The 16,304-nt window shown below is 49.3% G+C and overlaps 1 protein-coding gene across 3 annotated transcripts in view; it reads right to left on the bottom strand.

Annotated features, from left to right (window-relative positions):
• L1CAM (L1 cell adhesion molecule) overlaps positions 1–16,304 on the bottom strand; it is a 239,759-nt gene that overhangs the window by 75,685 nt on the left and 147,770 nt on the right. For all 3 annotated transcript variants that reach the window (XM_069748430.1, XM_069748432.1, XM_069748431.1), the window contains exon 2: positions 10,739–10,867. In XM_069748430.1, the coding sequence (XP_069604531.1) occupies positions 10,739–10,867 (129 nt within the window). The remainder of the gene's footprint in view (positions 1–10,738; positions 10,868–16,304) is intronic.

The following is a 16,304-nucleotide window of genomic DNA, read 5'->3' as shown; positions in this document are numbered from 1 at the left end:
TGAGGTGACGGGTACGAGAGTCAGGTTAAGATGTTGTCAGAAGCAGGAGGTGTCACCATTACCCTGGCTCCTCGGAAGAATGAAGCCTCTCCGCCTCGGGCTTGTCACTTAGGATTTATTGAAGATGTTGCCATCAGCACTTATAAGATTTCTCACTGGAGGTTGAAGTGGAGATTTAATAAGAGATGAAATGTCTGTTCCGGTCCCTGCGTCTGTGTATCTGCTACAGAACGCTCACCAGGTGAGGCTCCATGACATCTACTGACATTGCCTCCCTCGCCCAGGAATAAAGCCTTCTCATGGACCAAAGTAATGGTAAGGTAAAAGATACTGGGCAAGGAAAGAATAGTGGGGCTCTCTATTCTGTGTAGAAGGAGACCCCATTTATAAAAATTATTATGTCCATAGGCGGCATAATGACTGGAGTTGTGCTAATGAGACAAACGTTACAAAGAAGTTGTCTACGATTACGAAATCATGGCCACTTTCCTTCAAAAACATGGCCACACCAGTCCAGAGGTTGTGTCAGGTACTGTAGGTGCCTCAACAGAGCAGAGCTGAGATGCCACACATGACCCTTTCTTTTGGAGAAAAGTAGGCTTATTCTTCTAATCCTGGTGTCTGTCGTCACAAAATGACTGTTCAAACATAGCACAGGCGCTCGGTGACGTGGCCGTGGTCTCCATGACGTGGCCGAGCAGCTCAGTGCACCGTACCACCTACTTGTTTTGTATCTATCTCCTTCGGTGTCTTCTTTGATTGACAGCTTTGGCTTTTCAGGAGCCATAGAAAGGGGAGATGCATGAAAAACAAGAAGGTGGGAAGGTGCAGTGAACTGTTTGTCCACACCAAGGGTGCACTTTGGCCACATTGAGGGTGCACTTTGGCCACATTGAGGGTGCACTTTGGCCACATCGAGGGTGCACTTTGGCCACACCGAGGGTGCACTTTGGCCACACCGAGGGTGCACTTTGGCCACACCGAGGGTGCACTTTGGCCACACCGAGGGTGCACTTTGGCCACACCGAGGGTGCACTTTGGCCACACCGAGGGTGCACTTTGGCCACACTGAGGGTGCACTTTGGCCACACTGAGGGTGCACTTTGGCCACATTGAGGGTGCACTTTGGCCACATTGAGGGTGCACTTTGGCCACACCGAGGGTGCACTTTGGCCACACCGAGGGTGCACTTTGGCCACACCGAGGGTGCACTTTGGCCACACCGAGGGTGCACTTTGGCCACACTGAGGGTGCACTTTGGCCGCATTGAGGGTGCACTTTGGCCACATTGAGGGTGCACGTTGGCCACATCGGGGGTGCACTTTGGCCACATGGAGGGTGCACTTTGGCCACATCGAGGGTGCACTTTGGCCACACCGAGAGTGCACCACGCTTGGTTTGAACAGTTGTTCTGTGCTGACAGATTCCCTTTAATTGCAGCATTCTTAGGAAACCCTTAGGTAGATGACAACAAACCCATATCGATCACCCTGGTTTGGTCTGAACTGAGAACCCGGTGAATGCACTGAGATTGGCCTGAGTCCTGAGCTTAAAGATCATGGACCACTTATCAACCACGTCAGCCCTAATACATATCGGTTGGTTTAATAACCTGGATAAGCATTTGCTATGAACATATGAAGACTACTTCTTCGTCTCCTCCTGCATCATTTGTCCCTCTGCCCACCAGGGACCATGCCCAACTCTTTCTTCTGCATCCACTATGCCTCAGTTCCTGGTGATCAAGGTTGTAGTAAAGACTATGTGATATTTAATTATGGAGGTATGGAGTTGAGTTTTCCATTTGGCTCAATTGATTGTGTCATAATAAATGCGTTATGGGTCATTTTACATAGGACTGCAAATAATCAATGACATCATCACATTGTAAGCGATCCTAATAGCGGTTTCCATATAATTGGGCAGTGTAATCAGGCTGCCAATCAGCCAAGGAATAAGCAAAATGCTCACTTGTCTTATGAAATGATGTTTAACCTTGCTTAATAAAATCATCAGTCATCGTTCTCGGCAGCACATGTGCTGCCGAGAGGACTGATATTCTATGTGCACAAAAGGATCGTTTTGTGGACCTGTCCAGACACAGGATTAAACAACCACTGATCGGCAGTCTCTTCTGATTATTAGACCCATGTGTACGTGAGGCCAGAACAACAATGTCGCTCCAGACCGCGGATGTTGACAGAAGAGGCGCTGAGGATGCCAGTAAGTAGGTGGACGATTAAAGGGCTCTGTGTTGGAGGCCACAGATTACCGACTTGGACCATATATGGCTATGGAAGAATGCGACTTTTCTGATTTTACATGGGACTTCATGCACACCTAGCACTCTGCTACATCTACACGCGCCGGTGTCTTCACGCTTGATAATCTCCGCTTTCAAAGTCACCTTGGATCTTTTCTATTCCAACCCTATGGGAAACCAATTGGGACAATTTGCGGACCGCCAGGAAACCAGGAACATGCCGCATCTTTTGTGCTGGAGAACAAAATAAGAAAAGAAAAAAGATTGCAAGCCCCTAATAAGATTTTCAAAGAGTGGATTTAGCCGCCCCCTTGTCCGTCCTTTCATCCCGCAGACGTCTCGTAATCTCCACATTTCAGGCTCCCGTCGTCTGATGTCTTACTTTATGGTTATTACTAATGTGCTTGACAGATTGTAAACTGCGGAGCTGCCACGATCACACGGCGCCAGAGACACTGGTTTTTTTTTTTCTAGGGCTGCATTACTGTTGCTTTAATAACATGCAGTCCTATGCAAAATCACAGGCACCACATGCAGAACACTTTGTGAGATCCCTGCTACTATTGTCCCGACACATTAATTATGTATTCGAAAGTCCGGTCGTGCAGGATTCATTCCAATCCTAACAGATTTTCTACACTTTTTGACTGATGATGTGAGTTTTCTGCAGTCCTATGTAAAACAAGCCATGACGCGTACTTGTGACAAATTGCAAATTCAGCACCGCATATTCATCATTTAAGAAGTCACAACATTTTTGGACAACTCCTGTCACCAGGGATTTAATTGAAAGAGGCAATAGATGGACATGGGTCCTGGTGGGCAGAGGGGCTGCACATGTTCACAGCACTCATTCCTGACTATTTAGACACTTAATGCAGATTGTTAGCCCAACTGAAGTCCATCATGGCCGTGGTGGGTGATAAATGATGACTGGCGGAGAGACTGGCACACATTTGTCCCCTCAAATCTCCAGGACTAATGGCAACTAAAGCCCCTACAAGACCAGTGGCCAACATAGGTCACTGTGCGATTTCTCAGCGGCGTCCATTAAGGCTGTGCTTCAAAGGAATGATTGAGATTACCAAGGCCAAGAAAGGCAGGGTTAACACATGAATGGCTGGGAGTCACGGCGGTGACCCGAGCATGTCTAACCATGGAGACTGGTCCAGGCATCCGACATGTGAGGAGTATGTGCGGATCTTGGGCCTCACTCCATGGAGAAATGCGCATTACTGCACACAAAGACGCCTGTATTACATGCTTCTCCTCATTAAAGCCAAAGGTAAAAAAGGCACAAAAACTGCAAACGTCACCAGCCATCCAAGGCACGAAGGAAATAATGTTCTGCTACATAATATTAATAATATGTGAGAACTCAGCAAAAGACAAAACCGATAGGGAAAACAGAGCATCATTTAATAACCACATGTGGGAGATACAGGGGAGAACGAGAACTGCAGACCACGTGTGACTATACTGAGAGGAATACATAGATAATAGATAGATAGATAGATAGATAGATAGATAGATAGATAGATAGATAATAGAAAGATAGATAGATAGATAGATAGATAGATAGATAGATAGATAGATAGATAGATAATAGAAAGATAGATAGATAGATAGATAGATAGATAGATAGATAGATAGATAAATAGATAGATAGAAAATAGATAGATAGATACATAGATAATATATAGATAGATAGATAGATAGATAGATAGATAGATAGATAATAGATAGATAGATACATAATAGGTAGATAATAGATAGATAGATAGATAGATAGATAGATAGATAGATAGATAGATAGATAATAGAAATATAGATAATAGATAGATAGATAGATAGATAGATAATAGAAAGATAGAAAGATAGATAATAGATAGATAAATAGATAGATGATAGATAGATAGATAGATAGATAGATAGATAGATAAATAGATAATAGAAATATAGATAATAGATAGATAGATAGATAATAGAAAGATAGATAATAGATAGATAAATAGATAGATGATAGATAGATAGATAGATAGATAGATAGATAGATAGATAGATAGATAGATAATAGATAGATAATAGAAAGATAGAAAGATAGATAATAGATAGATAAATAGAAAATAGATAGATAATATATAGATAATAGATAGATAGATAATAGATAGATAGATAATAGATGATAGATAATAGAAAGATAGATAGATGATAGAAATATAGATAGATAAATTGAAAATAGATAGATAGATAGATAGATGACAGATGATAGATAGATAATAGATAGATAAATAGAAAATAGATAGATAATATATAGATAATAGATAGATAGATAATAGAAAGATAGATAGATAGATAGATAGATAATAGAAAGATAGATAGATAGATAGATAGATAGATAGATAGATAGATAAATAGAAAATAGATAGATAATATATAGATAATAGATAGATAGATAATAGATAGATAGATAATATATAGATAATAGCTAGATAATAGATAGATAGATAAATAGATAGATAAATAGATAATCAATAGATAATATATAGATAATAGATATATATCGATGATAGATAGATAGATAGATAGATAGATAGATGATAAATAGATAGATGATAGATAGATAATAGATAGATAGATGATAGAAATATAGATAGATAAATTGAAAATAGATAGATAGATAGATAGATAGATGACAGATGATAGATAGATAATAGATAGATAAATAGAAAATAGATAGATAATATATAGATAATAGATAGATAGATAATAGAAAGATAGATAGATAGATAGATAAATAGAAAATAGATAGATAATATATAGATAATAGATAGATAGATAATAGATAGATAGATAATATATAGATAATAGCTAGATAATAGATAGATAAATAGATAGATAAATAGATAATCAATAGATAATATATAGATAATAGATATATATATATCGATGATAGATAGATAGATAGATAGATAGATAGATGATAAATAGATAGATGATAGATAGATAATAGATAGATAGATAGATAGATAGATAGATAGATAGATAGATAGATATTATATGTTGGTAATTACTTATTCATGCTTAAGGCTGCTTTAAACTTTAAATCCCGCCAGCCTTTCCAGCTCTGCTCCATTCCTATATACATTGAAGGCACAGGCAATCTCGGAGCTGCTGTTCTGATTGAATGAGTTTCTCCCTATGGACTGTGAGAACCTAATGACAAGTGTGGCACCTGCTTCTGCCATTTATCACAAGTGCTGGTGTGGTGTTCAGGCTGTGGCTGCCCCTGGCCGCGTTGCTGAGTCTGTGGTACCCGTGGCAATGTTGCTGAGGCTGTGGCTGCCCCTGGCCACAATGCTGAAGCTGTGGTGCCCCTGACCATGGTGCTGAGGCTGTGGCTGCCCCTGAGGCTGTGGCTGCCCCTGGCCATGGTGCCCCTGGCCATGGTGCTGAGACTCTGGCTGCCCCTGGCCATGGCACTGAGGCTGTGGTTGCCCCTGGCTGTGGTGCTGAGGCTGTGCCTGCCCCTGGCCTTGGTGCTGAGGCTGTGGCTGCCCCTGGCCATGGTGCTGAGGCTGTGGCTGCCCCTGGCCATGGTACTGAGGCTGTGGCTGCCCCTGGCCGCATTGCTGAGTCTGTGGTACCGGTGGCAATGTTGCTGAGGCTGTTGCTGCCCCTGGCCACAATGCTGAAGCTGTGGTGCCCCTGACCATGGTGCTAAGGCTGTGGCTGCCCCTGAGGCTGTGGCTGCCCCTGGCCATGGTGCTGAGACTCTGGCTGCCCCTGGCCATAGTACTGAGGCTGTGGTTGCCCTTGGCTGTGGTGTTGAGGCTGTGCCTGCCCCTGGCCATGGTGCTGAGGCTGTGGCTGCCCCTGGCCGCGGTGCTAAGGCTATGGTGCCCCTGACCATAGTACTGAGGCTGTGGTTGCCCCTGGCTGTGGTGCTGAGGCAGTGCCTGCCCCTGGCCATGGTGCTGAGGCTGTGGCTGCCCCTGGCCGCGGTGCTGAGGCTGTGGCGCCCCTGGCCATGGTACTGAGGCTGTGGTTGCCCCTGGCCATGGTGCTGAGGCTGAGGCTGCCCCAGGCCATGGTACTGAGGCTATGGCTGCCCCTGGCTGCGTTGCTGAGTCTGTGGTACCCGTGGCAATGTTGCTGAGGCTGTGGCTGCCCCTGGCCACAATGCTGAAGCTGTGCCTGTGGCACAGCCTCCCCCTGGCCATGGTGCTGAGGCCGTGGCTACCACTGGCTGTGGTGCTGAGGCTGTGGCTGCCCCTGGCCCTGGTGCTGAGGCTGTGGCTGCCCCTGGCCATGTTGCTGAAGCTGTGGCTACCCCTGGATGTGTTGCTGAGGTTGTGGCTGCTAATGGCATGGTGCTGAGGCTGTGGCTGCCCCTGGCCATGGTGCTGAGGCTGTGGCTGTCCCAGGCCACGGTGCTGAGGCTGTAGCTGCCCCTGACCATGTTACTGAGGCTGTGGCTGCCCCTGGCCATGGTGCTGAGGCTGTGGCTGCCACTGGCCATGGTGCTGAGGCTGTAGTTGCCCCTGGTCATGGTACTGAGGCTGTGGCTGCCCCTGGCCATGGTTCTGAGGCTGTGACTGCCCCTGGCTGTGGTGCTGAGGCTGTGATGCCCGTGGCCACAATGCTGAGGCTGTGGTGCCCGTGGCAACGTTGTTGAGGCTGTGGCTGCCCCTGGCCACGTTGCTGAGGCTGTGGCTGCCCCGGGCCACGTCGCTGAGGCTGTGGCTGCCCCTGGTCATGGTGCTGAGGCTGTGGTGCCCCTGGCCATGGTGCTGAGGCTGTGGCTGCCCCTGGCTGTGGTGCTGAGGCTGTGGATGCCTCTGGCTGTGGTGCTGAGGCTGTGGCTGCCCCTGGCCATGGTACTGAGGCTATGGCTGCCCCTGGCCATGGTGCTGAGGCTGTGGCTGCCTCTTGCCATGGTGCTGAGGCTGTGGCTGCCCCTGGCTATGGTGCTGAGGCTGTGGCTTCCCCTGGCAGTGGTGCTGAGGCTGTGGTGCCTGTGGCCACAATGCTGAGGCTGTGGTGCTCATGGCAATGTTGCTGAGGCTGTGGCTGCCCCTAGCCACAATGCTGAGGCTGTGGTGCCCCTGGCAGCAGTGATGAGGCCGTGGCTGCCCCTGGCCATAGTGCTGAGGCTGTGCCTGCCCCTGGCCATGGTGCTGAGGCTGTGGCTGCACCAGGCAGTGGTGCTGAGGCTGTGGTGCTGTGGCCAAAATGTTGAGGCTGTGGTGCCCATGGCAATGTTGCTGAGGCTGCGGCTGCCCCGGCCCCGTTGCTGATGCTGTGGTGCCCGTGGCCTTGTTGCTGAGGCTGTGGCTGCCCCTGGCCACAATGCTGAGGCTGTGCTGCCCCTGGCCATGGTGCTGCGGTGATGGCTTCCCCTGGCTGCAGTGCAGAGGCTGTGGCTGCTCCTAGCCACGGTGCTGAGGTTGTGGCTGCCCCTGGCCATGTTGCTGAGGCTGTGGCTACCCCTGGATGTGTTGCTGAGGTTGTGGCTGCTAATGGCATGGTGCTGAGGCTGTGGCTGCCCCTGGCCATGGTGCTGAGGCTGTGGCTGTCCCAGGCCACGGTGCTGAGGCTGTAGCTGCCCCTGACCATGTTACTGAGGCTGTGGCTGCCCCTGGCCATGGTGCTGAGGCTGTGGCTGCCACTGGCCATGGTGCTGAGGCTGGAGTTGCCCCTGGTCATGGTACAGAGGCTGTGGCTGCCCCGGGCCACGTCGCTGAGGCTGTGAATGCCCCTGGTCATGGTTCTGAGGCTGTGGCTGCCCCTGGCCGCATTGCTGAAGCTGTGTTATCCATGGCAATGTTGCTGAGGCTGTGGTGCCCCTGGCCATGGTGCTGAGGCTGTGGCTGCCCCTGGCCATGGTACTGAGGCTGTGCCTGCCCCTGGCTGTGGTGCTGAGGCTGTGGCTGCCCCTGGCCATGGTGCTTAGGCTGTGGCTGCCCCTGGCCATGGTGCTTAGGCTGTAGTGCCCGTGGCCACAATGCTGAGGCTGTGGTGCCCGTGACAATATTTCTGAGGCTGTGGCTGCCCCTGGCCACGTTGCTGAGGCTGTGGCTGCCTTTGGCCACAACGCTGAGGCTGTGGCTGCCCCGGGCCGTGGTGATGAGGTCGTGGCTGCCCCTGGTCATGGTGCTGAGGCTGTGGCTGCCCCTGGCCATGGTGCTGAGGCTGTGGTTGCACCTGGCAGTGGTGCTGAGCCTGTGGTGCCTGTGGCCACAATGCTGAGACTGTGGTGCCCATGGCAGTGTTGCTGAGGCTGTGGTGCCTGTGGCAATGTTGCTGAGGCTGTAGCTGCCCCTGGCCACATAGCTGAAACTGTGGTCATGGTGGTGCGGTGATGGCTTCCCCTGGCTGCGGTGCTGAGGTTGTGGCTGCCAATGGCAGCGGTGCTGAGGCTGTAGCTGCCAATGGCCATGGTGCTGAGGCTGTGGCTGCCACTGGCCATGGTGCTGAGGCTGTAGTTGCCCCTGGTCATGGTACTGAGGCTGTGGCTGCCCCGGGCCACGTCGCTGAGGCTGTGAATGCCCCTGGTCATGGTGCTGAGGCTGTGGCTGCCCCTGGCCGCGTTGCTGAAGCTGTGTTACCCATGGCAATGTTGCTGAGGCTGATGCTGGCCCTGGCCACAATGCTGAGGCTGTGGTGCCCCTGGCCATGGTGCTGAGGCTGTGGCTGCCCCTGGCTGTGGTGCTGAGGCAGTGGCTGCCCCTGGCCATGGTACAGAGGTTGTGACTGCCCCTGGCCATGATGCTGAGGCTGTGGCTGCCCCTGGTCATGGTACTGAGGCTGTGCCTGCCCCTGGCTGTGGTGCTGAGGCTGTGGCTGCCCCTGGCCATGGTGCTGAGGCTGTGGCTGCCCCTGGCCATGGTGCTTAGGCTGTGGTGCCCATGGCCACATTGCTGAGGCTGTGGTGCCCGTGGCAATATTTCTGAGGCTTTGGCTGCCCCTGGCCACGTTGCTGAGGCTGTGGCTGCCTTTGGCCACAATGCTGAGGCTGTGGCTGCCCCGGGCCGCGGTGATGAGGTCGTGGCTGCCCCTGGTCATGGTGCTGAGGCTGTGGCTGCCCCTGGCCATGGTGCTGAGGCTGTGGTTGCACCTGGCAGTGGTGCTGAGCCTGTGGTGCCTGTGGCCACAATGCTGAGACTGTGGTGCCCATGGCAGTGTTGCTGAGGCTGTGGTGCCTGTGGCAATGTTGCTGAGGCTGTAGCTGCCCCTGACCACATAGCTGAAACTGTGGTGCCCCTGGTCACGGTGCTGCGGTGATGGCTTCCCCTGGCTGCGGTGCTGAGGCTGTGGCTGCCCCTAGCCACGGTGCTGAGGTTGTGGCTGCCAATGGCAGCGGTGCTGAGGCTGTAGCTGCCAATGGCCATGGTGCTGAGGTTGTAGCTGCCCCTGGCCATGGTACTGAGGCTGTGGCTTCCCCTGGCCGTAGTGCTGAGGCTGTGGTGCCGTGGCTACGATGCTGAGGCTGTGGTGCCTGTGGCAATGTTGCTGAGGCTGTGGCTGCCCCTGGCCGCATTGCTGGGGCTGTGGTGCCCATGGCAATGTTGCTGAGGCTGTGGCTGCCCACAATGCTGAAGCTGTGGTGCCCTTGGCCATGGTGCTGCGGTGATGGCTTCCCCTGGCTGTGGTACTGAGGCTGTGGCTGCCCCTAGCCATGGTGCTGAGGTTGTGGCTGCCCCTGGCCATGTTGCTGAGGTTGCGGCTGCCCCTGGCTGTGTTGCTGAGGTTGTGGCTGCCAATGGCTGTGGTGCTGAGGCTGTAGCTGCCCCTGGCCATGGTGCTGAGGTTGTAGCTGCCCCTGGCCACGGTGCTGATGCTGTTGCTGCCCCTGGCTTCGATGCTGAGGCTGTGGCTACCCCTGGCCATGGTGCTGAAGCTGTAGCTGCCCCTGACTGTGTTACTGAGGCTGTGGCTACCCCTGGCCATGGTGCTGAAGCTGTAGCTGCCCCTGACTGTGTTACTGAGGCTGTGGCTGCCCCTGGCCGTGTTGCTGAGGCTGTGGCTGCTAGTGGCCATGGTGCTGAGGCTGTGGCTGCCCCTGGCCATGGTGCTGAGGTTGTAGCTGTAACTGGCCATGGTGCTGAGGTTGTAGCTGCCCCTGGCCACAGTGCTGAGGTTGTAGCTGCCCCTGGCCACGGTGCTGAGGTTGTAGCTGCCGCTGGCCACAGTGCTGAGGCTGTAGCTGCCCCTGGCCATGGTGCTGAGGTTGTAGCTGCCCCTGGCCACAGTGCTGAGGCTGTAGCTGCCCTTGCCATGGTGCTGAGGCTGTAGCTGCCCCTGGCCATGGTGCTGAGGTTGAGGCTGCCCCTGGCCACAGAGCTGATGCTGTAGCTGCCCCTGGCCATGGTGCTGAGGCTGTTGTGCCTGTGGCAAAGTTGCTGAGGCTGTGGCTGCCCCTATCCGCGGTGCAGACAGGACGGGGCCGTGCTGGGGGCGGCGGGTACTCACAGTCTTTCGGTAAGTCCAGTGCTTGACTACGGCTGCAGAGCAGGGTCAGAAGGAGAGTCCCCAGAACACGAGCTGCGGGTGACATGGCGGGGGCTCCTCGTTCCGGGTGATTTATGTACACGCGTCCACCTGTCAGGGAGAGAGAGGAGGTGAGTGAGAGCAATCACAGCGGATTCAGCACAGCGCGGATCAGGGAGGCTGAAGAAGAGGAGGAGGAGGGAGAGGTGGCAGCATTAACTCCTTCATAGCGTCCAAAGCAATGGAAATAGTAGTCATTCTCCAGAGATGATGGGATTCCCTGCTGTGTGCAGCACTAGCAGAATGCTGTATATATATACAGTACAGACCAAAAGTTTGGACACACCTTCTCAGTTAAAGATTTTTCTGTATTTTCATGACTATGAAAATTGTAAATTCACACTGAAGGCATCAAAACTATGAATTAACACATGTGGAATTATATACTTAACAAAAAAGTGTGAAACAACTGAAATTATGTCTTATATTCTAGGTTCTTCAAAGTAGCCACATTTTGCTTTGATGACTGCTTTGCACACTCTTGGCATTCCCTTGATGAGCTTCAAGAGGTAGTCACCGGGAATGGTTTTCACTTCACAGGTGTGCCCTGTCAGGTTTAATAAGTGGGATTTCTTGCCTTATAAATGGGGTTGGGACCATCAGTTGTGTTGAGCAGAAATCTGGTGGATACACAGCTGATAGTCCTACTGAATAGACTGTTAGAGTTTGTATTATGGCAAGAAAAAAGCATCATTATGGCTATCATTACTTTAAGAAATGAAGGTCAGACAGTCTGAAAAATTGGGAAAACTTTGAAAGTGTCCCCAACTGCAGTGGCAAAAACCATCAAGCGCTACAAAGAAACTGGCTCACATGAGGACGGCCCCAGGAAAGGAAGACCAAGAGTCACCTCTGCTTCTGAGGATAAGTTTATCCGAGTCACCAGCCTCAGAAATTACTGGTTAACAGCAGCTCAGATTAGAGACCAGGTCAATGCCACACAGAGTTCTAGCAGCAGACACATCTCTGCAACAACTGTTAAGAGGAGATTTTGTGCAGCAGGTCTTTATGGTAAAATAGCTGCTAGGAAACCACTGCTAAGGGCAGGCAACAAGCAGAAGAGACTTGTTTGGGCTAAAGAACACAAGGAATGGACATTAGACCAGTGGAAATCTGTGCTTTGGTCTGATGAGTCCAAATTTGAGATCTTTGGTTCCAACCTCTGTGTCTTTGTGCGACGCAGAAAGGTGAACGGATGGACTCTACATGCCTGGTTCCCACCGTGAAGCATGGAGGAGGAGGTGTGATGGTGTGGGGGTGCTTTCCTGGTGATAGTGTTGGGGATTAATTCAAATTTGAAGGCATACTGAACCAGCATGGCTACCACAGCATCTTGCAGCGGCATGCTATACCATCCGGTTTGCGTTTAGTTGGACAATCATTTATTTTTCAACAGGACAATGACCCCAAACACACCTCCAGACTGTATAAGGGCTATTTGACCAAGAAGGAGAGTGATGGGATGCTACGCCAGATGACCTGGCCTCCACAGTCACCAGACCTGAACCCAATCGAGATGGTTTGGGGTGAGCTGGACCTCAGAGTGAAGGCAAAAGGGCCAACAAGTGTAAGCATCTCTGGGAACTCCTTCAAGATTGTTGGAAGACCATTCCCGGTGACTACCTCTTGAAGCTCATCAAGAGAATGCCAAGAATGTGCAAAGCAGTCATCAAAGAAAAAGGTGGCTACTGTGAAGGACCTAGAATATAAGGCTAGGTTCACATTGCATTAACAGCAGCCTGTTCAACACATACGTTAGCGGGCTGCTGGTAACGCAAGTGCCGGTATGGCAGTGCACTAGCGCAGATAGAGCATCTGCTAGCTCTATCTGCGCTAGCGGTGACTGACCCGGAAACGCTGCAGCCCACGTCTCGGGGTCCGTCACTCAATGACGGCACATCGCTAGCGCATGCCCATTGTGGGCGTGCGCTAGCGATGTGTCCGACATTGGATTCAATGGCAGCGTTAACAGACTGTGTTACACCGCGCTATGCCGCAGTATAACGTAGTCCGTCTAACGGATGGGTTCAACGCAATGTGAACCCAGCCTAAGACATAATTTCAGTTGTTTCACACTTTTTTGTTAAGTATATAATTCCACATCTGTTAATTCATAGTTTTGATGCCTTCAGTGTGAATGTACAATTTTCATAGTCAGGAAAATACAGAAAAATCTTTAAATTAGAAGCTGTGTCCAAACTTTTTTTCTGTACTGTATATATATATCATATCATACAGGGAACACAGAGGACAGACCAAAATCAGATGGAGATGGTGCAGCCGTCACAGCTCCCAGCTCATGAGTCATTATTTTTACATTTACTATTGTATTTTTTATTTTTATTATCATTAGTATATGTATTATTGTTATATTTCCTTTAAACACTATATGTATAGACTCTGCATATCTCTGCATAGTGTCCCCACCAGTCGGTACTGACCACCAAAGACTGTGCTGCCTTATGGCAATTCACCATGTTACCTATCAGGAGAAATCTGCAATTCTGGGCCCATAGTATTTAGGGTGCATCATGGTACACAGTATGGTCATATGAGCCCAATGCTACATGATGCTGCAGTTGCAATAAAAGCACAAGGGAAACTGTATGTCTGTAGCCAAAGACTTGTTACATAAACACATTTGTGGTTCAATAGAGTTATGTGACACATTGTGCAGAATAGAAGCTTATTATCTATCTATCTATCGAGCAACATGCCCGCTGCCTTGGGGTCATCCTTGATTCTGACCTTTCATTCACCCCCTACATCCGATCACTGGCTCGCTCTTCTTACCTGCATCTCAAAAACATTTCTAGAATTCGCCCTTTTCTTACTTTCGACTCTGCAAAAACTCTTACTGTTTCACTTATTCATTCTCGTCTGGACTATTGTAACTCTCTACTAATCGGCCTCCCTCTTACCAAACTCTCCCCGCTCCAATCTGTCCTGAATGCTGCAGCCAGGATCATATTCCTCACCAACCGTTACACCAATGCCTCTACCTTGTGCCAGTCATTACACTGGCTACCCATCCACTCCAGAATCCAGTACAAAACTACTACCCTCATCCACAAAGCACTCCATGGCTCAGCACCACCCTACATCTCCTCCCTGGTATCAGTCTACCACCCTACCCGTGCCCTCCGCTCCGCTAATGACCTCAGGTTAGCATCCTCAATAATCAGAACCTCCCACTCCCGTCTCCAAGACTTTACACGTGCTGCGCCGATTCTTTGGAATGCACTACCTAGGATAATACGATTAATCCCCAATCCCCACAGTTTTAAGCGTGCCCTAAAAACTCATTTGTTCAGACTGGCCTACCGCCTCAATGCATTAACCTAACGATCCCTGTGTGGCCTATTTATAATAATAAAAAAAAAAAAAAAGGTTCCTCGCATCATGTTCTCATACACTTTATGCAGTATTAGCCCTCTGTGTCTGTACTGCTACATACTTAGGCAGGTAACTGGTTCATGCAGCTTTACATGAACACCTGAGCCTTACACTATGGCTGGTCCGAATAACTAAAGCAATTGTTACCATCCACCTCTCGTGTCTCCCCTTTTCCTCATAGTTTGTAAGCTTGCGAGCAGGGCCCTCATTCCTCTTGGTATCTATTTTGAACTGTGATCTCTGTTATGCTGTAATGTCTATTGTCTGTACAAGTCCCCTCTATAATTTGTAAAGCGCTGCGGAATATGTTGGCGCTATATAAATAAAAATTATTATTATTATTATTATCTATCTATCTATCTGTCTGTCTGTCTGTCTGTCTGTCTATCTATCTATCTATCCATCCATATATATACAGTAGGTACGGAAAGTATTCAGACCCTTTTAAATTTTTCACTCTTTGTTTCATTGAAGCCATTTGATAAATTCAAAAAAGTTCATTTTTTTCTCATTAATGTACACTCTGCTCCCCATCTTGACTGAAAAAAAACAGAAATGCAGACAATTTTTAAAATGTAATAAAAAAGAAATACTGAAGTATCACATGGTCATAAGTATTCAGCCCCTTTGCTCAGTATTGAGGTGAAGCACCTTTTGAGCTAGTACAGCCATGAGTCTTCTTGGGAATGATGCAACAAGTTTTTCACACCTGGATTTGGGGATCCTCGGCCATTCTTCCTTGCAGTTCCTCTCGAGTTCCGTCAGGTTGGATGGTGAACGTTGGTGGACGCCATTTTCAGGTCTCTCCAGAGATGCTAAATTGGGTTTAGGTCAGGGCTCCGGCTGGGTCAGACAAGAATGGTCACAGAGATGTTCTGAAGCCGCTCCTTTGTTATTTTAGCTGTGTGCTTAGGGTCATTGTCTTGTTGGAACGTGAACCTTCAGCCAAATCTGAGGTCCAGAGCACTCTGGAAGTGCTTTTCACACAGGATATTTCTGTACTTGGCCGCATTCATGTTTCCGTTCATGATAACCAGTCGTCCTGTCCCTGCAGCTGAAAAACACCCCCATAGCATGATGCTACCTCCACCATGTTTCACTGTTGGGACTGTATTGGGCAGGTGATGAGCAGTGCCTGGCTTTCTCCTCACATACCACTTAGAATTCTCACCAAAAAGGTCTATCTTCGTCTCAGACCAGAGAATCTTATTTCTCATAGTCTGGGAGTTCTTCATGTGTTTTTTAGCAAACTCTATGCAGGCTTTCATATGTCTTGCACTGCGGAGAGGCTTCCGCTGGGCCACTCTGCCATAAAGCCCCGACTGGTGGAGGGCTGCAGTGATAGTTGACTTTGTGGAACTTTCTCCCATCTGCCTACTGCATCTCTGGAGCTCAGCCACAGTGATCTTGGGGTTCTTCTTTACCTCTCTCATCAAGGCTCTTCTACCATGATTGCTCAGTTTGGCTGGATGGCCAGGTCTAGGAAGACTTCTGGTGGTCCCAAACTTCTTCCATTTAAGAATTATGGAGGCCACTGTGCTCTTAGGAACCTTGAGTTCTGCAGACATTCTGTTGTAACCTTGGCCAGATCTGTGCCTTTTACAATTCTGTCTCTGAGCTCCTTGGCCAGTTCCTTTGACCTCATGATTCTCATGTGGTCTGACATGCACTGTGAGCTGTGAGGTCTTATATAGACAGGTGTGCGCCTTTCCAAATCAAGTCCTATCAGTTTAATTACACACAGCTGTCCTCCAATGAAGTAGAACCATCTCAAGGAGGATCACAAGGAAATGGACAGCATATGAGTGTCTGAGCAAAGGGTATGCATACTTATGACCATGTGATATTTCAGTTTAATTTTTATTAAATTTGCAAACATTTCTGGTTTTTTTTCAGTCAAGATGGGGTGCAGTGTGTACATTAATGAGAAAAAAATGAACCTTTTTGAATTTAGCAAATGGCTGCAATGAGACAAAGAGTGAAAAATGTAAAGGGTCTGAATACTTTCCTTCCCCCCCACTGTATACACACACATGCTCATGCCTATGTAATGCAGGGGAGGAGGTGAATCCCAGCACTCCCTGTCTGCATT

This window comes from Ranitomeya imitator, chromosome 2 (genome assembly GCF_032444005.1).
Source record: "Ranitomeya imitator isolate aRanImi1 chromosome 2, aRanImi1.pri, whole genome shotgun sequence".
Classification (NCBI taxonomy): domain Eukaryota; kingdom Metazoa; phylum Chordata; class Amphibia; order Anura; family Dendrobatidae; genus Ranitomeya; species Ranitomeya imitator.
This window is presented reverse-complemented; position numbering and strand designations above follow the sequence as displayed.